The sequence below is a fragment of the Haematobia irritans genome, chromosome 2, assembly GCF_050003625.1.
Source record: "Haematobia irritans isolate KBUSLIRL chromosome 2, ASM5000362v1, whole genome shotgun sequence".
Taxonomy (NCBI): Eukaryota; Metazoa; Arthropoda; class Insecta; order Diptera; family Muscidae; genus Haematobia; species Haematobia irritans.
Genome location: NC_134398.1, coordinates 96241815 through 96263302, shown reverse-complemented (window position 1 = coordinate 96263302; position 21488 = coordinate 96241815). Strand labels below are relative to the sequence as shown.

The window sequence follows — 21488 nt, the reverse complement described above, 5'->3', positions numbered from 1 at the left end:
AGACATAATCGATATTGCTGCTTGTCGTTCGGTTTCATACAAATACACACGCATGATAGTGTTGGAATTAAATAATGTTTAGTACAAATTGATTCATAGTCTAACCATGGAAACAACAAATACTTGGTTCGCTTTACATTCCATGTAACAGACACATTCGAATCAGATCCTGGGCGGTGACTTGAACTCAAGGAATTTGGTATGGGGTGATGATAGTTCAGATAACCCAAATGGAAAAACACTGTCGAAGTGGCTGGATGACAACACTATGGATATCACACGTTTATGTGATTCCCCTGTCAAGATTTTTTGAATTTGACGGAGCTTCTGAGAATCCCCACCACGTTGAAAACAGTCGTATACGATATCCAAAACTCCTCGCAAAAGCGGAATCAATAATGAGAAGGTGTACCACGCCAAGTTACTACAAAAAAGTATCGCATGAGTGCAATAATTAGGCGTCTTTGTCAATAAATATAGAACGACGCCAATAAGAGCCCCTTCAAACTATCAGAAAATTTATTTAAGTCTACAACAAAAAAACAGGGCTGTGTACACAAATTTTAAACCAGCTAATCGCTTTTAAAAATTGTTAATATATGTTCCAAATATTCCTCAAATAAATTGTTTATTATTTACAGACCTTTTAAAACTTTTACGCACACAATGATTGTAATAAATTAAATGTTTGCTGCCAAAATATGCTTTTGACAACCCTGTTATTTTCATTAGAGGTGCGTACCAGCTTACGAAATTGAACGCTACCGAAAATTTCGTTAGCATAAATAGCAATGCATTTCTTATGGGAATGAAATTTTTCGCTAGAGGTGCATACCGGCCTATAGTTGTAAAAGAATCATTGTGGTCAAGTAAAACACGAAATTCTTATATTTGTTTAGTTCAGCTTGAGGTCATATGAATAAAAACAGTTGTTGTTGTTTTGAGTTGTATTTTTATTTAAAATTATCCAATATTTCGAAACATCTCCGATGTTCGTCTTCAGGGAAATTTCTTTAAACAAATAACAGAAAACATTTTACACAGTAATAAACAAAAATATATATCAAAATCCAAAAATATTGATAATTAGTTTTAGAAGTAAAGAACAATGAACTTATTGGCAAACGAGTAAATTTACACTAAAGGCTAATTTGATTTTTATATTTTTGTACAATATTTCTATAAATATGTGCACAATGGTCTGTATCAGTCTTAAAATTCATCCGTCTTTCTGGAGGTACATTTATAATATGTAACATCTCCAGTGTAAATCTCCTCTTATAGTTGGTTTCTTGCGTCAAAATATCTACGTCCCTAAGATTTGGCTTATGTCCTGTTAGAGTGCAATGTGCTGCAAGTGCCGGCTTTTGCTCTAAGGGCTTGTCAGTGGCTTTCTAATCAGATTTATGCCCTGAGATTCTAGTTTTTAATTTAGTTTTTGTTGTACCAATATATACTTTTCGGCAAGTATCAGATTCTTTCCCATCGCATTTTATCCTATTTACTACGTTCGACATATCATCTTTCTTGGTTTTGGATTTTGTCTTACTGAAGAATTTATTTACATTATTGTGATTCCTTTGTGAAATGTGAAATTAGTCCTTATTAAACATATTTGATAATTTGAATCTTTCTGTGAATCCGGGAATATATGTCAAGGGTTTGTAAATTTTGGGTTCAATTTCGTCATGTTTGGTGTGTTTTCGTTCTTTGACGTGTTGAATTAGGTCGTCAATCGTTTTATTCGGGAAATCATTTAATCGTAATATAGTCCTTATCTTATCCTCGTTGTCCTTATGAAATATTTCATCGCTAATATCGTGTACTCTTCTTATAAAATTTGTAGCCGTATTCATTATGATTCGTCTAGGATGTTTGGAGTTGAAATTTATCAATCGTCCTGTGGCTGTTGGTTTTTGATACCAGTTAATTTTTATTCCATTTGTGTGCCTTAGAATTATAGTATCTAAGTATGGTAACTTGTTGTCCTCTTCTGTTTCCATCGTAAATTGAGTTTGTCTATCAAATGCGTTTAAAGCTAATAAAGTAGCCTGAACGTCATTTTTATTCAAAATACAGAACAGATCGTCTAAAATTTACCGGAATGCTTGGAAAAAGAGATATTAGGTCGAACGAAATCATAGTTTCATTGTCCTCAATCTTAATGTTTCTGGTTTTATTCTTAAATTCAATTGCGTCTATTACATTACATTTGGAATCTTTCGTCAAATATTCACAATATATTTTGATAGTTCATAGGACTTCAACACTCCGAACGAAAAATAATAAACTGGTAGAAAAATTATTCAAAATGAACATTATTGACACCACCGAAAGATTTAAATTGTTTTTCTCCTCAACTTTAATCACCTGATCACTATCTCTTCTCTTACTGTTCTTGAATCTGGCAATGCTGATGGAAATTGCATAGTATTTATATGTAAAGATGGTGGTTGTCATATACTCGCCGACAGATGGCGCTGTAGTTTTTCTATATCAATATGGTAAGTGATATATACACGCCAATAGATGGCGCCAGTAGTAACAGATGTGTATTTTACTATGTTTTTTCTTGACATTAAGATAATTTTTTTAAGAGGAAATCTTTGCAAATTGATTTAGGAAATATGAGTGATAACGTTAACGTGAAACCAGATGTTTACGTTGCTGACGACTTAACCTCGAATGCATCGTCGACACTTTCGAGGGCATCCTTGAAAAATGCAAGACTATGTATTCGTAGGTTGGAGAAGAAGGATCAGTTGATGGAGATGGAGGCCATGAGGCTCAGGAATGCAAAGGCTCTTGTTGGTGAGCACGAAAAACAGAAGGCAATTTCGAATACGCCGATCAGCGAAGCTGGTTCGCTGGTGGAAGCGATGCGCGATGTGGGAGTGTCTGGGGATAAATCGGATGACATATCCTCCACTGACTCTTTCTTCTTTCTAAGGGTCAAAGAGGCCTTTAAAGTGAAGCAGAGATTAACAGGTAAGAAGGATATGTCGGAAAATGACTCGAGGCGCCTCCTCAAAGCAAATGAAACTTTAAAAAATGAGAGTTAACCAAGAAGGAGCTCATTGAAGGTAACTTAATATTAAGAGAATGTAACTCTTCGAAATTGAACTTTTGCCCTACCGAACGCACCGATTTAGCCAAAGCTGAAGCGGATCGCAATATAAACGAGATGAATGAGCCAAGCTCGTCTTCTCGTTCCCAGGTCAGGGGAAAGATAGACCGAGAAGGGTAATTGTGTGCGTCCAGTCCATTAGCGGACTCGAAAGGAAAGCCGAGCCAGGCTCGGAAATTACCTACGTATAATGTTTCTTTAATAAATGAATTCAGTCTTCACTCATCATCGGACTCGTTCGTTTCATTTGACTACTCTAACTTAGTGAGTGACACTACATGGCGACCGTGACCAGAGAAAAAGTGCATTAATAAAAGAAGACTTCTGAAACAATTAAACATCTAGAAACAATATTGCAAAAAAAAGATTATTAGTCGAAAAGAAGTTTGTTGTGCTGAGAAAAAAACAATTGTAGCCGAATGTGGATGAATAATTTTATGAAAACATTAAAAAAAAAGTATATATTTTAAATATACTGAAAAACAAATTTAAGAAGTGTGATAATCATTCCACAGTGAACATTTAAGTTAATTGATCGTGAACATTTAAATAAAATATTTTTTTTATAATAACATAAAATGAAAACCGAAGTTATTGCTCGAATCGGAAAAATAAGAACAAATTTACGTAGAATATTATATAACCTATCAGAACATGTGGTGCAATAAACCAATGCAATAAGAACAATATAACCAATTGGGGACTGAAAAAAATAAATGCCGTTATCTTTTTTTTGCTATGCTAAACTGGTTTTCATCTGAAGTTATGTTGGTCATGACATTTGTACAAATGCAATTTACATACAAAGAGGATCGAAGATAATGATGGATCATCCCATAAATGAAGAGGAGAGAGCATAATAAAAAAAACTGAAGATGGTTCTCTTTTAGTAGTCTGTTGATTTAACATGGATGTCAAAACTGTTATACATGTTAATTATTTTTCTCTTACTACACACAATCTACTGCATACCAGAGAAGAAGAAGCATCACTTATTTTGTTTTCATTAGAAGTACTATTGGAAGATGTATGAATATAAAAATAAATCAAAAAAAATTTATAAAAAAATGTAAACAAAACAGAAAAAAAATTGTTTTCACTTAAATAGTAGTTGTAAGAAGATTTAAGTTAAAACAAGAAGATTTAAGTTAAGACAAATTCATATGGGAAAATGAAAGAGAAAATAAATAATTCTAATAATCATAATTAATATTTGTATATTTGTTTAAAGGCCATAGTAGAAAAAAAAACAGCATGAAGATAACGTTAAGGAAATTTTAAGTTTTGTTTGTAAGTTTGTCAATAATTCTTTTCTATTTTAAAGTAAACTTATTCAGATGTCTGAAACAATATCGAAAAATTGGAATGAATATATTGACAAATTTTACAAAATAAAGAAAAGAATTCTACAAAAAAGGCCAATTTCCACAAACGAAACTAAAATAAATGAATACGTTGATCTTTTAATTGAAAGCTATAATTCTATTTTAAAATTTTCGGCAGAAAATAGTTTGGTTTTTTTCAAATAATGAACTAGAAGTTGTTCTGGGAAAAATAAAACATTGTCGTGAGATTCTTGTGAAATGTTTTGGCAAACTTAATTGTAGAGTGAAAGTGCCCGAAAATGTTGAATTATTTAAACTTATAGAAAAGGAAGCTATGACAGATAGTGAGAGTGAATACCAATCAGATAGTGACGTAAATTTAGAGCAAAAAGATACAATAGAGACAGATAATAAAATGGCGTCAGCAGAACAGAAAAAGTCATATGTTAGTATGTGCGCTAGCATTATTAGAGATAATTATGATGGAAATCCACTCGGATTAGAATCATTTTTGGATAAAATTAATTTGATTGAAGATCTAACTGAAGACAATTTACGTTTGACTTTCTTATGTTTTATAAAATCCAAACTTGAAGGTAAAGCTAGAGAAGCTCTGCCGGAGACTATAACTTCTATTGATGTGATAAAAAATGCACTTCGAACTAGAATAAAGCCAGACGATTCGAAGGTTATAGCAGGAAAGATAGCTGCTCTTAATGTAAGAAACAATGACTACGCGGAGTTTTCGAAACAAGCCGAGGAACTGGCCGATGCTTTAAAGCGCTCACTTGTTATTGAGGGTGCAACGAAAACGAAAGCACATCAAATGGCCATTGATCAAACTGTCAGTGTTTGTCGTTTGAATGCAAAATCGGATCTTATTAAGTCAATACTAGCATCTTCTGTTTTCTCCGACCCAAAAGAAGTAGTTGCAAAGTTAGTTGTAGAACAAGCCACAGAGAAGAAAGAGTATCAAGTGTTAGCCTATCGAAACAATAGTCCACATTTCAGCAACAACTCGTTTGGGAGAACCAATTTTAATAGATACCACAATAACAATTTTTCTAGGGGCAACAATCGTGGATATTATTATAAAGGAACCTACCAAAACAGAGGAAACAATAGACAGAATACGAATAACACTCCTTTTCGCAATAATCGCAGAGAAAATAATAGAGGTGGCAGATCAAATACATCGGGTCAAAGGGTTTCTGTAAGATCTTTAAACGTGGAAGCCCCTCAACAAACGTTGTTGTTGGAGGAGGAAGACCAGAATTAATAAATTTTACAAATACTAAATCAGTCTATTCCATGAACTTAAATTTTTGCTATTTCGTCAATTTTAAATTATCTGCCACTAATAATTTCTGTACGTTTCTTGTTGATACTCAAGCCGACGTTTCATTAATAAAAGTTTCTTGTCTTGAACGAAGAGTCGTAGCAAATGAAAACGAAAGAATCAGTATCACTGGTATAACGATGAATCCCGTATTTACTCTAGGGACGATTAAAACATTTTTAACTATTTCAGGTAGTACGATACCTCAGATTTTTCATGTGGTTAATGATACCTTCAACATTCCTTCAAGTGGTATTCTTGGCAAAGACTTCTTAAAAGAAAACACATGTAAAATCGATTATGGAGACATGACACTGTCTCTTATTGTTCAAAATAGAAGATTTAAAGTACCTATCAACCAAGGCACGAGTAATAATAACTGCTTTATTCCGCCTAGATGTGAGGTCTATAGGATTTTTAAATTAGCAAAGACTGAACGACCGCTTTTTGTCAATTCGCAGGAAGTAGCCGATGGAGTGTTCATAGGTAAGGGTATAATCGATTCTAGTAATCCCATATTGAGAATAATTAATACTACAGATGAAACAAAATGCATTAATACCAGCCATATTATAACGGAAAAATTAGACAACTTTTATGTATATAACATAACTAAAACTATACCAACAGATGATCGAAATTCAAAACTAAGAGAAGTATTAATTAAACAAATGCCTACCTACATAGTCAACGATTTGATTCCACTTTGTCACGAATTTTCTGATATTTTTGCACTAAGCGATGATAAAATGACAGTTAACAATTTCTACGAACAAAAATTACGACTTGCCGATCATTCTCCTGTTTATATAAAAAATTACCGTCTCGCTCACTCTCAAAAAGATGAAATCAACAGACAGGTTTCTAAATTAATAGAAAATGACCTAATAGAGCCAAGTACGTCTAATTATAATAGTCCGTTGATACTTGTTCCGAAAAAGTCACCAGATGATAGAAAATCTTATAGAATGTGCGTTGACTATCGCGGTGTAAATAAAAAACTTATTGCTGATAAGTTCCCACTACCGCGAATTGACGATATATTGGATAACTTGGGAAGAGCAAAGTACTTTTCAATTATTGATTTATATTCAGGGTTTCATCAAATTCCCTTACATCCAGATTCGCGAGACATCACCTCATTTAGTACAGACCGTGGTGCTTTTCGCTGGAAAGTTTTACCCTTTGGACTGAATGTCGCACCAAATTCATTCTCAAGAATGATGTCTATCGATTTTTCAGGACTTCCACCAAATAAATCATTTCTTTATGTCGATGACATTATAATTGTCGGATGCAGCAAACAACACCATTTAGATAATTTGAGAGATGTTTTTAAGGTTTTGAGGAAACACAATCTTAAAATAAATCCACTCAAATGTAATTTCTTTAGACCTGAAGTAACTTTTCTGGGACACAGGTGTACTGCAGAAGGACTTTTACCGGATGACTCCAAGATAAATGTCATAAGGAATTACGAGGTTCCAAAAGATAAGGACGCAGTAAGGCGTTTCGTAGCTTTCGCAAATTATTATCGGAAATTTATTCCAAATTTCGCAACTTTAGCATCTCCATTAAATGGTATGACAAGGAAAAATGTTGATTTTGTCTGGAATGAACATTGTCAAAATTCATTCGATAAACTGAAGGCTCTCTTATTGTCACCAGAAATATTACAGTACCCAGATTTTCACAAACCATTTTTAATTACCGTGGATGCATCCAAAATCGGTTGTGGCGCAATACTAAGTCAAAATTTCAATGGAAACGATTTGCCTATTTGCTTCGCATCTAAATCATTTAGTAAATCTGAACAAAATAAACCAATTATTGAGTTGGAACTTTTAGCTATACACTTTGCTATAACTCAGTTTCGCCCATACGTATATGGTACATCATTTACGGTACGATCGGACCACCGTCCTTTAGTCTACTTGTTTAATATGAAAGACCCTACTTCAAAGTTAACAAGAATTCGTTTGGATCTTTCGGAATATAACTTTGTTGTGGAATATATAAAAGGCAAAGAAAACGTAGGAGCTGATGCGTTATCGAGAATTTCTATTCAAGGGTTGAAAAACTGTAGTAAGGTTCTAGCTGTCAAAACAAGAGCGATGTCCAAACAAAAAGATATAGACAAGACCGAAATACCCGAACCAATAGGGGATCTAAAGATATACGACAAATTTTCACACAATTTCGATAAAAATATTGCAAAAATTAGAACCAGAATAGTAAAAGTTAATGAGAATATGAGTATACTTAAAGTAAATATTTATAAAAAATTTAAAATATTGTTTTCTGTCGATTTCAAGTTTATTAACGAAACATTTAGTCTAGACTATATGCTTTCGAGGTTGCAATCTGACTCCAATAATCATAAAATCTTCAGGGCAGAATGGCCAAAAGATGATATATTTTTTACAATTAAATCAATTCAAGAATTTAAAAATCATGGTGTAAAAATTTTAAAAACTTTGGAAATAATTTTGACAGAACCAATTATTAGAGTAAATAACGAAGACGAGAAACAAAATATAATGCAAATTTATCACAATGATCCCGTTATAGGAGGTCATTGTGGTCAAAAGAAATTATATGCAAAGATCAGGACGAAATATTATTGGAAAAAGATGACTAGAGATATTGCGAAATTTGTTAAGAATTGTTCTGAATGTCTTCTCAATAAAGTGAGACCAGGCAATACTGAAAAGTTAGTGTTGACACCAACACCTACGAAAGGATTTGATGTTGTAATTTTAGATACAATAGGACCTCTACCATTATCTATATATGGAAACAAATATGCAGTTACGCTAATGTGCGATTTAACCAAATACTTGGTCACAATATCCGTTCCCGATAAATCCGCAAAAACGATTGCGCGTGCCATTTTTGAGAATTTCATTTTAGTATATGGACCAATGTACACAATAAGATCAGATCAGGAACAGAGTTCAAGAATGAAATTTTTAAGGAACTGTGTAAATTTCTCAAAATTAAGCTAAATTTCTCGACTGCATACCATCATCAAAGCATAGGCACAGTAGAGCGAAACCATCGCGTATTCAATGAGTACCTTAGGTCTTATTTGAAAGATAATCTAACTGATTGGGATACATATTTGAAATATTTCACTTTCTATCATAACACTACACCTAACATCGTGTTTGATTGTAAATTCACACCATTTGAACTTGTTTTTGGTAAAACGGTACGTATGCCTTATGAAACAAAATCAAATTTAGATCCACTTTACAACTTGGAAAATTACAGTCACGAAGTGAAATTTAGATTGCAAAAGACTCACTCTATTGCAAAAAGTTTAATTGAGGTACATAAAAACAGAAACAAACAATATCATGATAAACTGTCTAACCCTTTGAATGTAAATATTAATGACAATGTTTTATTACAAAAAGAACCATACGATAAACATGGAAATGTATATGAAGGACCTTTCATTGTAAAACATATCGATGGAGTAAATGTAACAATTTATAATAAATTAACACGAAAAGAAAAATGTGTTCATAAAAATAGGATAAGAAAACTTTAACAATTTTTATAATTAATTATAATTAATAAATTATAAAGAACTTTTGAAATTTAAAATGTAAATATATATGAAGTTTTAGTACAAATCCTTAGTTTATTAAGTTTGATCACCTTAATTCTATATTTTAAGTTTTCTTTGTAAATGGGAGGTATATATAAGATATTATTTTATATATTACACACTAGTTTAACTTTAAAATATTTAGTTTTAAATTTCTTATATAAAAGGGAGGTATAGCGCCATCTCTAAATCATATCATTTTAACTGTCATTGGTACCAATAGATATGTTCAATAATCACTCTCTTGTAAATTACCTACGTATAATGTTTCTTTAATAAATGAATTCAGTCTTCACTCATCATCGGACTCGTTCGTTTCATTTGACTACTCTAACTTAGTGAGTGACACTACAGGACTAAAGATTCGGCCTCAACGGAGGTCACAATGATAAAAAAGCCCAGAAACGAACAGGGCGAAAACCTATACAACAAGGTTTGTATTAAGCTAGTAATTGTCGATGAGTCCAGTAAGGACAGAAGAATAAAAGAGGAGAACTGGAAGCGCCTGGAGAGCAAATTGCTGTTCGAAGTCTCCGAAAAAATTTGCCAAGGGACTGGATATACTCCCTACTTTGGGAATATACAATCGAGGCAGGGACATAAAATCTTGCATTGTAAGACCCTCGCATGGCTCAAGGGCACTATTGAGGGACTTGAGTTATGGGAGGGTTCGAAGCTAAGGTTAATCCCGGTCAAGCGGCAACCTAGGGTACGGGTCTTTATCACGGGACCCATACTTCCAGAGGATCGCCTACTGACCATGTTGAAGGCGCAAAATAGAGCAGTCTACCCCACTGAGGACTGGACAATACTAAAGATGGACCCCCCCAACCGAAGCTGGGAGAAGCGTAATATTGCCAGAGAATCTGGAGACGATTGATAAACTCGAGCCAAATGGTAATCGCTTTAGTGTGGGACTAAGCAGTCCTCTCGTCAGACCGTTAAGGGATATGGAGGAAAGGTTGAAGGATGGCTCAGTAAGTAAATGATGCTATAGTACTAGTACAGATAAACCTGCATCACTGTGAGCTGTGATGGAAATAAACTGAGAACATGCATTTTAATAAGAAAGAATATAAAGTGTTTCTTTTTAGACCAATTTTGTGGCTCTGATCAGACGGCACTGATCGTGGAGCTGAACTCTAGGCAGTTGGTTTTATCATCGGCTTACTTTGCACACGACGATACTCTGCTGCCACCGCCTCAGGCAGTAAGAGATTTGGTGAGGTACTGTCGGGACAAAAATAGAGACTTTATAATAGGATGCGACGAAAATGCTCACCATGAGCTATGGGCGAGCACAGACACTAATTCAAGAGGAGAAAGCTTGATGGAATACATTCTGGAGAATCAGTTACAAGTTCACAATAGGGGAACGGATTTCACCTTCGAAACCCGTACGAGGAAGGAAGTTCTCGATTTGACTTTCAGCAATTTTACAAGAAGGACAACAGTCTCAAACTGGAGGGTATCTAGCGAAATAAGTTACTCGGATCAAAAGTAGATAGAATTTGATGTGAAGACCGGTGTGGAGACAAATGTTGATGAATAATGAATCCAAGAAGGACAAATTGGAACAGTTTCAGAAACCATTTGGGTGGTTTGAGAACACCGGGCTATAATAAAAAAATAGACAGCATAGAGGAGGTGGAGGATGCAGCGAACATGGTGGAAAGATGGCTTACACGTTCCTTTGTTAGATCGTGTCCTACCAACAGGACACTTGATAGTAAACACAAGGCCTGGTGGAGCAAGAAACTAATGGATCTAAGGAGGAAGTCTAGGAGGCTTTATAATGAGGCAAGAAGGCATGGAACTGAGCAGCTATGGAATGAATACAAAGACTGTCTGAAAACTTTCAAAAAAGAGACAAGGAAGGCTAAAAGAATGGATTTTATTCGCGTGATAGAGCAACTCTCTAATATTAAGGATACAGCAAGACTACGTAAGTTCTTATCCAAGCAACCTAAGTTTAGAGGTAACTTGCAGAACAGCAATGGAAAATGGACCGAATCACCTGATGACACTATAGACCTGTTATTGGAAACGCACTTCCCGGGGTGTGAGATCAGAGATACAACGGATATTCTTGTTTCTATGGACCACCGAGGAGCTGAGAAGGACATATTAGATTTGGTGACCATGGACAGCGATAAATGGGCGATTGACAGCATCGGCCCATATAAATCTCCAGGCTTGGACGGGGTATATCCATGTATGCTTCAGGAGTCTTTCGATCTCTTGAGTGAATCCTATATGGAGTCGATGAGGGCCTCATTGCGTGTTGGATATATACCAAAGCCTTGATGGAAGGTTAAGGTAATCTTCATTCCTAAAGCGGGGAAGATATCACATGGAACGGCGAAGGATTTTAGACTAATAAGCTTATCATCCTTCTTGCTAAAGACGATGGAGAGGATACTGTATGATCATATAAGGAACCAGTTAGACAGGAAACTATCAATCTGTCAGCATGCCTATATTAAGGGCAGATCTGTAGAATCTGCCCTGCACTCAGTGGTGCATCACATAGAGAGATCCATGACATATGGTGCTTTTAATTATACGAAAATTAATAAAGTGGTACATGCATTAGCTAGGAATGGTGTTGAGAAATTCGTTATAAAGTGGATCGAGTTGATGTTGCTAAGCAGGGACTTGGTGGTCGAGCTAGCGAGCTCCACAAGGAGGGCTAGGACCACTAGAGGATTGCCACAGGGAGGGGTTATATCACCTTTGCTGTGGCTATTGGTGGTGAACGAGGTATTGTTTGGGCTGACAAGTAAGGGTATCAAGGTAGTGGCATACGCGGATGACATTGTGATAATGGTATCGGGAAAATTCCTCGACTCTATTTCGGATGTGCTGGGCGAGTCTTTGCAGTATATCTCGGAGTGGACTCTAGGATGTGGTTTAGGGGTGAACCCTGGTAAGACGGAGTTGGTACTGTTTACCAGGAGGAGAAAGGTTATCTGGTACAAGTCTCCTGAATTCCAGGGCATAAAGTTGACGCTCTCGAAATCAGCAAGGTACCTAGGAGTTATTTTGGACTCCAGGCTGAACTGGATGGAGAATACTGCCGATCACATTAAGAGGGCCTATGCGGCACTATACTCTTGTCAAAAATTGGTCGGGCAGAGATGGGGAAGAGGCCTTCTCTTTTTGGCTGGCTTTATACCGCGGTTGTAAGACTTGTGGCCACATATGACTGTCATGTTTGGTGGACAATCGTGAGACACCAAAAACATATATCGAGAATAAATAGGGTAAATAGGACTGAACTCATCTATATGACAGGTGCCATGAGGACCACAGCTACTGCCGCTCTGGAGGTACTGATGGATTTATCCCACTCGATTTACACGTAAGGAAGACTGCTGAACTGACACTTCTGAGACTTAAGAGCTTGAACACGCTGGAGAGGACAGCCTGCAGGCATACTGAAATTCTGGACGGGCAGTATAGAGAGACGGACCATATGGCCACGGAGCATGTTTATCATCACAAACCGACATTCATTATACGAAGTATGGAGGAGTGGGAAGACAGGAGGATACCCTTCGGAACCCTGAACATGTATACGGACGGATCAAAGATGGAGGAAGGAAGGGCAGCGGAATCTATTGTAGTGAACTAGGAATAAGGGAGTCTTACACGCTGGATAGTGATTGCAGTATTTTTCAGGCTGAGATTTCTGCGAAAATTAAACGATATGAGCTCATCCCTTCATCGGCTAAGGCTGTAATATTTGATCTAAATGGTGGAAAAAAATGTATTCCTTTGATGAGCTTATGGCTTTTGAAGAAGTTTTTGAGGAGAATTTTATTATAAACCAACGTGGTGGTCGACGTATAGATCAAAGAACAAGATTTAATGGAAGTGACACTCCCACTTTCGGTACTCCTACTTCTGTGCAGGTCGATGATGCTTAATGTGTATTCTATTCTTTTCTTTTTAACCCTTTCGTAAGACTGAAGAGGAGAGTCAATAATTTGCAACTCCTTGCTTTCTTTATGTAGTTAATGTTATTTTTTTCTCTTAATGAATTTTTGATTTTTTTTCTTTTTGAATAAATGTTTAGAGCGTTTTTCATATGAACTAATGGATTTTTATAAAAAATGAAAAATTCTAGATTTAAGGCCAATCATAATGCACATTCTTTTAACTCCTCTGTGACGTGTCATTTATTCGACGTTTTTGCGCTGGTAGCTCAAATTTTAATATTGGGTTTTGCAATGTCCAATCTATTGAACCTGGAACCAGGTCAACTAAATTTGACGAATTAAAGAATATTCTGTGCAGTGGTCATCTCGACATTATTGGATTCGCTGAGACGTGGCTAAAACCGTATGTATCTAGCAAAAGTATTAATATTCCGGGTTATAATCTATTCCGGAATGACAGATGCGGTATAAGGGGTGGTGGGGTAGCCTGTTATATTTCTTCTGGTTTAAATGCGAAAATTGTGGCATCTATTTCAGAGCCGGGTTGTGAAGCAATTTTTCTTCAAATTCGGACTTCTGTGACAATGTTTATTGTTGGTATTGGAGAGATCCATTTCAGACATCGTAACGTTGATTGTGGGCGACTTTACCTTTGACATTTGTCGTTCGAGTAATTATTCTAATTTTAGGCATTTTCTTACCAGGTATAATCTCACAGTTCTTCATAATGACAAGCCAACTCACTATAACTGTAGTAGTGACTCTGTGTCGTTAATTGATTATTCTCTAGTTTCTTGTACCAGTTCAGTCTTGAGAAGCAATCAATTTTACTTCCCGGCGGTGAATTCATATCACGGTTTTCTATTAATCCAGTACGAATTACCTAACAATACCGCTTCTTGTTATACTACATTTAGAGACTATAGTGCAATTGATATGAATAATTTGGTGGTGGATGTTGTTAATGCGGATTTTGTCAGTTTGTACAGTACAAACGACACTAATGTGCAATTGACGGTTTTGAATGCAATATTTTATGAATTATTCAACACACATGTACCTGAAAGAGTTATGGCGTTTTCTTTTCTTATAAAAAATGCGCACTTTTTTGCATTTTGCCCGGAAAATGTACTTTTTAGGTTCTTTTCTAAAAAAACAGGCAAAAGTGCGAAAAGGCTTCGAATTCTGTTGTGAAAATAGTGCCACGCATAGAGGCAAATTACGGGAATTTTCAGCACTGCCAACAAACGAGAGTGCTGCGATTGCCCTGTTTCCTTCTTTGGATTCTTTTCTGCCCGCTGAAATGATAGCATTTTTTTTAGGTTGCTGGTAACATTTTAAAATTGCACATTCTGTACAGATAAAATGACGGCAAAGCACTTTTTTCAGAAAAGAAAACACCATAAGATAGTTTTCTGGAATGCCAATGGCTTATCTCAACACACTTTGGAAATTACAGAATTTCTTCGATTAAACCAAATAGACATTTTATTGATTTCAGAGACTCACTTCACTCAAAAGAGTTATTTCAGTATCCCTGATTACGATTTCTACCACGTGATGCATCCTAGCGGAAAGGCACGCGGAGGTTCTGGAATTCTTATTAGGAAAAAATAAAGCACTATCCAGGAAACCACTACTGTTCTGAAGAAATACAAGCGACAAATGTCATTGTGGAGGACTGGCAAGGTTCTCTAATCATATCGTCTGTATATAGTCCGCCAAGGCACAATATCAAAAAAGAATTCTACATAAATTTCTTCAAAACACTAGGGGACAAGTTCATAGCATGTGGGGACTATAACGCCAAACATACTAATTGGGGATCTCGTTTAACAACTCCAAAAGGTAGACAATTAAACTGGGCCATTAAAGAACTTCATCTTCATGTAATCTCACCACACACACCAACTTATTGGCCGACTGATACCCAAAAAATACCAGATCTGATCGATTTTTGTGTATGCAAAGGCATATCTCCTGGCTCACAAAAATGCACTACAAGTCTAGAACTATCTTCGGATCATTCGCCAGTCATTTTAACACTAAATTCTCAGCATATACCCCAAGAAACAATATGTAAGCTTCATAGTAAAAAGACCAATTGGCACTATTTTCGATATTTAATTAAAACCACCTTAAATACAAAAATTAGCTTGAAAACGGAACAGGAAATTATAGAAAGTGTAGAATATTTAACTCGGACCATACAAAAAGCTTCGTGGAATTCAACGCCGAAAAATAGTCTTGTGTGTCCTCCAAAATGCTCCAAAGATATATTGGAAAAAATTTCTGAAAAACGAAAGGCCAAAAAACGATGGCAAATAAGTAAATCACCTGAAGATAAAAGGCTGTTAAATAATGCTACAAAAACGCTGCAAAAACTGTTACAAGATGTTCGAAACTCAAAAATTGAAAGAGAAATACGAAACCTTGGTCCAGATGCTTCAACTGATTACTCTCTGTGAAAAATGTCAAAGACCTTAAGCCAAAATCCAAAAACAAACCACCCAATCAGAAGGGCCGATAACTCATGGACCAAAACCAACCTCGAAAAAGCAAAAGAGTTTGCAAAATATTTACATAGTGTGTTCACACCAAATTCTGATGAAGGTTTGCCAAACCTTATTTATGACTTCCTGAATGAAACCCATCAATTGGATTTACCAATTAAGAAATTCAAAAAATCTGAAGTAAAAAAAGTTATTAAAGACTTTAACTTAAAGAAGTCACCTGGCTATGACCTTATTACTCCGAAGATTCTAAAAGAATTACCTAAAGAAGGAATTGACCTCATTACATTTATATTCAATGCGTGTTTGGTACATTGCTTTGTTCCCCCTCAATGGAAAATAGCACAAATTACAATGATTCTTAAACCTGGTAAGCCAGCGGACCAAGCAAAATCTTACAGACCAATTAGTCTCTTGCCTGTACTTTCAAAAGTTCTTGAACGATTATTTCTGCAACGATTAATGCCGCTCATTGACCAAAACGAAATTATTCCACATCATCATGGCACAATAGAACAAATACATCGTCTTGTTGAAACAATAAACACAGCATTTGAGTCAAAGCAGTACTGTACTGCAGCATTTTTGGACATATCCCAAGCCTTTGATAAAGTTTGGCATGATGGACTTCTTTACAAAATCAAAAAACTTTTACCAATAAACTTTTACTTGTTCATTAAGTCATATATATCAGGACGAAATTTCTTCGTCCAAGAAAATGGTGAAATGAGCCAATTGAAAAACATACGTGCAGGTGTACCTCAAGGAAGCGTACTTGGCCCTTTATTATATGTTCTTTTTACTGCAGACCTCCCAGTATCTCAAACAGTTTTGATAGGTACTTTCGCTGATGATACAGCAGTAATGGCTGTAAATAAAACTGTAAATGGAGCTAGTGATATCCTTCAAAACTATTTAAATTCGTTATCATCATGGCTTTTGAAATGGCGTATAAGATCTAACGAAACAAAATCAATTCAAGTGACTTTCAGTCTCAAGAAAGGTACATGTCCGCCGGTGTACATGAATCAAATCCAAATTCCTCAGCAAAATGAAGCAAAGTATCTAGGAATTTATCTTGACAGAAAGTTGACTTGGAAAAAACATATTGAGACTAAAAGAAAAGCACTAAGCATCCAGTCAAACACAATGAAATTTCTAATTGGCCGCCAGACGAAACTTTCTCTAGAGAATAAGCTTCTAATCTACAAATGTATTATAAAGCCTATATGGACGTATGGAATTCAGTTATGGGGGACTGCATCAAACACAAATATAAAACAATTTTGCAACAATTTCAATCAAAAACATTGCGACAAATCGCCACTGCTCCAACCTATATAACTAACCAACGACTACACAAGGATCTAAATATTCCAACAATAAAAGAGGAGATTACGGCTCAAATAACAGCATACAAATCCAGAATTGAAGCCCATCCAAATCCATTAGCGTCAATTCTAATGATCAACATGGAAACCTTTAGAAGACTCAAACGCAGAGCACCGCAAGATTTAATATAATTATAAATAATTATCAATATTACATAAACTCCACTAAGTCATTAAATGCTTGAAAATTGTTTACAATATGGATTTGCCAATGGGATTTGTTTAAATATGGATTTGCCAATGGGTAAATGCCATTAATTATTTAGAATAATGCGTTAAATAATGTAAATATCTAGATAAGATAAATAGCATTAATAAATAATAATTAAAAAAAAACCAGGTCATTATACGACGCTTCATATCGAAGTAGAGACAAAACTCAATCATAAAATCCACTCCAATTATAACTTCGTCCACTATATCGGCCACAATGAACTCATAATTAACGGATTTGTTTGCAATGGTTAACTTTACAGGAACCTTTCCATATATAGTTGCTGGTTCCCCTGTATCCGTACGTATTCTGACCAATCAGTGGTGTAACTTTCCCTTTTACTAAATCAGATCTAATGATAGATTTCGATGCACCAGTATCCGACGTTAAAGTACGCTTATCGCCATTAATACCACCCGCAATAGTCATATCCTTATTTGTATGTTAAACTATTGCTATGGAGATTGTGGGGCCATCATATGTGGGAGCCAGCTCTTGCCCCGCTGAACTAGCTCGATTGACTCACTAGACTGTGGGTTCACCCACTTATGGCTATTGTTTGATGGGGACGGCGATTTCGATCTTGATCGCTTACGACGTGCTTTACATTCGCGAGCAACATGTCCAGGCTTATCACAGTTATAGCACTTCATTTTGGATTTAGTTGTCTCCTGATTCATTTCTTGCAATGCCTGCTTAACGGCTTCTTTCACTGAGTCAATCACGGAATTTGATTCGTCATGCTCGGTCTCCACCTTACGTACTTTGTAAACTTGAGGACGTGCTAGTTCTCTTACTGTCTCTTGTGTTACAGTTTCAGCAAATGTAGCTTTTTGTGACGCATATGTTGCACATTTTATGTCTGGGTCTCGCCATTTACCATTTACACAGGTCTCAATCTTGATGCAGTTCACAAGGGGATGACTCTCTCCTGCAGCGTTGCCAATTTAGCTCTTTTCCCGCTAGATTTGGCTTTTTTTGAAGACGTTTAGCGGGAAAAAATGCATTTAGCTTTTAGCTTTTTTTCTGGCTTTTTTTCATGACCCTTTTAGCTATTTTTGGCTTTTTTATTTTCGACATGTTCCTATTGAAATATGGATAAAACTTCGTTTTTATTTAAGTCTTGCTGCCAGAATAAGGTTTTCCGCATATTACAAAGCTCAATTAATAATTATTCCAGCCATTATGCGGGCATTTTTGCAGCAAATACACATTGTTGTAAAGTTTTTTCCTCGTATTCATAAAAGTTATCGTAAACTTTAAATCTACTATTACCATACAAATTCCTTATATAAACTGTCAGTAAATTATTAGGAATATTAGGAATAATAGCATTTGACTCGTTTATCCTTTTTATGTTATTATATTTAATACGTATTCTAAAGTTATTATGATATTACTAAATTAAAATAGTAGATGTGAATTGCTTTGTACACTGAAAAAATATTGTCATGAGGCCAAAGATTTCATGTCTTTAAAATACGAACGCGAATTTTGGTTATAATAGCATTTGTGAATTTCTCTTATATGTTATAAACTGTTTTCATTGTCCAAAAGCCGATAAAATGGTTTTGTCCTTATAGCTAAGTGATTCAACGTAAAAATGGGTATCTTTTCATGCAAGAAGGCTAGGGTCAATTCTAAAAAATTCTTAAAATTAATTAAATAGTCTTTAAATTTGTGGAGTTTTTGTATCTTGACCACAAACCAAAATAGCGTTCAAAAAAAGAAGAGGTTTTTTAACATTTTATTTTAAAAACGTATACACAGAATAATTTCTACTTAAAGTCGAGTCTGAATTTGGAAATTTAAGTTGCGTTAGCACGTTTTTAAAGCACTGTGATAGCTCATGAAGAAAAAGCTGAAAAAACGAATATATTCAAATTTGACTCTGAATCAATACCAAAATCATTAGTGTACAAAATCTTTGATCCTTCGAACATAGAAATAATTAAGGAAATAAAGTTTTGAATGTGGTATTATTTTTTAACATCAAAAAAAAAAAAAATTCAATAAAAAATTCGTAGTGATAGGATCAAAATAAATCTGCTATTTATTAATGGAATGGATTTACATTTACGAAAATTGGACACTAGGTTTGTATGGGAAATTTTCGGATAAAAGTTATTCAGTATAAACTTGCAAGACAGTTAGAATGTGTTTTATTCTCTTGGGTAATATTAGGAGAAGTGTACACGTTCACGAATTTATCATTAATTCAGTTAAAACGAAAGATATTGATATTTTCTAATGCAGTTCTATGTGACATTGGACTTGTTGATGATTAACCAGCTGATAATTGCAAGTTTACTGGGAAAAAATTTTTACTAGGAAATATAAATGAAGGACTTCCAGTAAAAATTTGTGATAGTAATCAAAATGTATCGAGTACGCAAACAGAGCTAATATGACATAGATTTTCTTACAGTCTCACAGAAATGGAATAAAATGAATACAATTAAAATAATATGCATTTTAAGTGAAATAAAGCCTTTAAGTTTGTTAAATTTCAATCAAAAATGTGACTTTTGATACAAAAAAATTTAGCTTTTTTTTAGCTATTTTTTAACATTTTTTAGCTTTTTTTGGCTAGTTTTTTGGACAAATCTAGCGGTTTTTGGTGAAACAATTCTGGCAACGCTGCTCTCCTGGGTATGTGAATAACACCATTCGCTCAACTTCTGTTGCAAAGCCTTGTAGAGTCTCATTTGATTTCTGGACTCTACCTCTTAATTCCATTCTAAAGATGTATTGCTTATGTTCTCCACCGTACTTGCGTTGTAGTGCCGCTATTTAATTATAATTATTTCTAGAAGGAATGGGAATGCTTTGTATCACATCGGCCGCATTACCCTTTAATGCCAAGAGAAGTTCAATTACTTTGTCATCATCATTCCACAAATTTCTACAAGCAACCATTTTGAATTGGAATTTAAATACATCAAATGAAGTTGAGCCATCGAAAAGAGGAGGTTTGGGTTTCGAGCCCTAGATAACGCGCACTGGACCACCTTTAATTTCCAGCTCTGACATTTTTTTCTCGATGTGTAGAAATTTCTCGTCATGAACAATAATTTTCTCATCAACGGAAAGAATTTTCTTTTCCTATTCGCCAATTTGGTTTTCTATATGGTCCAGGCGTTTCTCCATACCTTCCGAAATTTGTTGTAACTTTTCATCAAGAACTTTAGAATTTTCGTCCACCTTTCTGGAATTCTATTCAGTAATTTTTCTGGAATTTTCGTCAAATTTTTCCTCCAAATTTCTAGAGTTCTCTTACATAATTTTTCTAGAATTCACTTCCATTTTTGCAGAATTTTCTTCCATTTTTAGAGTGTTTTGTTCCATAACATAAGTTTACTAGAATTCTCTTCCAACATTTTGCTCAAAACATTGAGCATTCATGTGTAATCCACAACACTCGAAGCCACAGATGGAGTTTCTACACTGCTGGTATTGACGAGGATTGATTAATCAATGTCTGCCTTACTCATGCGTCTCGATATCCATTTTTCGCCGTTCGAACTCTTCTAGTAGTCGCTTTTGCAATTGACCCTTGTTTTGTAGTCGGCTGCACCAGTTTGCTCAATTTCTTCCTCGTAAAAGAGGGGTTTGGCCGAAATCCTCCTAGATCTCAGTAGATTTGCAATAGGCAAATATCGCAAAAAGCGAATTTTTAGTACTAAAAATTCGCTTTTTGCAACCCTGCCCCAATTTTCCTTGTAGATGAATGTGTGTGTGCAAGTACACATACGGGTTTATGTTTGTATTGATATATTTACAAACAGCTGTTAAATCCTCAAATCTCGTTATTTTGACAGTCTGAACACTTGAGATTTGTAAAGAGATTTTGGTTCTAAATAGCGAGATTTCGTGTCTAGTGCGAACGTAGTATTATTGTAGATTTTTTACGTTTACGTTTTTATATTGAGGCGTGTTTAATAACCCGATAATTAAAACACAGTTCTTTGCAAATAACGACAATCTACAATATATTTGCTTGTAATTTTAGCTTA

General features: G+C 35.1%; 3 protein-coding genes across 3 annotated transcripts; 2 read left to right on the top strand and 1 right to left on the bottom strand.

Moving 5' to 3' along the window:
* Positions 1-1595: 1595 nt before the first annotated feature.
* LOC142224824 (uncharacterized) lies at positions 1596-2429 on the bottom strand. The gene is made up of 2 exons (XM_075294608.1): positions 2394-2429; positions 1596-2051 (listed from the first exon to the last, which is right to left on the bottom strand). The coding sequence occupies exons 1-2, from the start codon at positions 2427-2429 to the stop codon at positions 1596-1598; spliced, it is 492 nt and encodes a 163-aa protein (XP_075150723.1).
* A 7366-nt stretch (positions 2430-9795) lies between these two features.
* On the top strand, positions 9796-10290 carry LOC142224823 (uncharacterized). The gene has a single exon (XM_075294607.1). The coding sequence runs from the start codon at positions 9796-9798 to the stop codon at positions 10288-10290; it is 495 nt and encodes a 164-aa protein (XP_075150722.1).
* Positions 10291-11075: 785 nt separating this feature from the next.
* LOC142224822 (uncharacterized) lies at positions 11076-11717 on the top strand. Its single transcript, XM_075294605.1, has one exon. The coding sequence runs from the start codon at positions 11076-11078 to the stop codon at positions 11715-11717; it is 642 nt and encodes a 213-aa protein (XP_075150720.1).
* The last annotated feature ends 9771 nt before the right edge of the window (positions 11718-21488 follow it).

What these genes read in the sequence shown, in the direction of transcription:
- LOC142224822 (XM_075294605.1), top strand. Translation starts at nt 11,076, where the DNA reads ATGGTGGAAAGATGGCTTACACGTTCCTTTGTTAGATCGTGTCCTACC.
- LOC142224823 (XM_075294607.1), top strand. Translation starts at nt 9,796, where the DNA reads ATGATAAAAAAGCCCAGAAACGAACAGGGCGAAAACCTATACAACAAG.
- LOC142224824 (XM_075294608.1), bottom strand. Translation starts at nt 2,429, where the DNA reads ATGCAATTTCCATCAGCATTGCCAGATTCAAGAACA. An exon ending in CATTGCCAGATTCAAGAACA is followed by an intron (nt 2,052 to 2,393) that starts GTAAGAGAAGAG and finishes AATGACGTTCAG; the next exon opens with GCTACTTTATTAGCTTTAAA.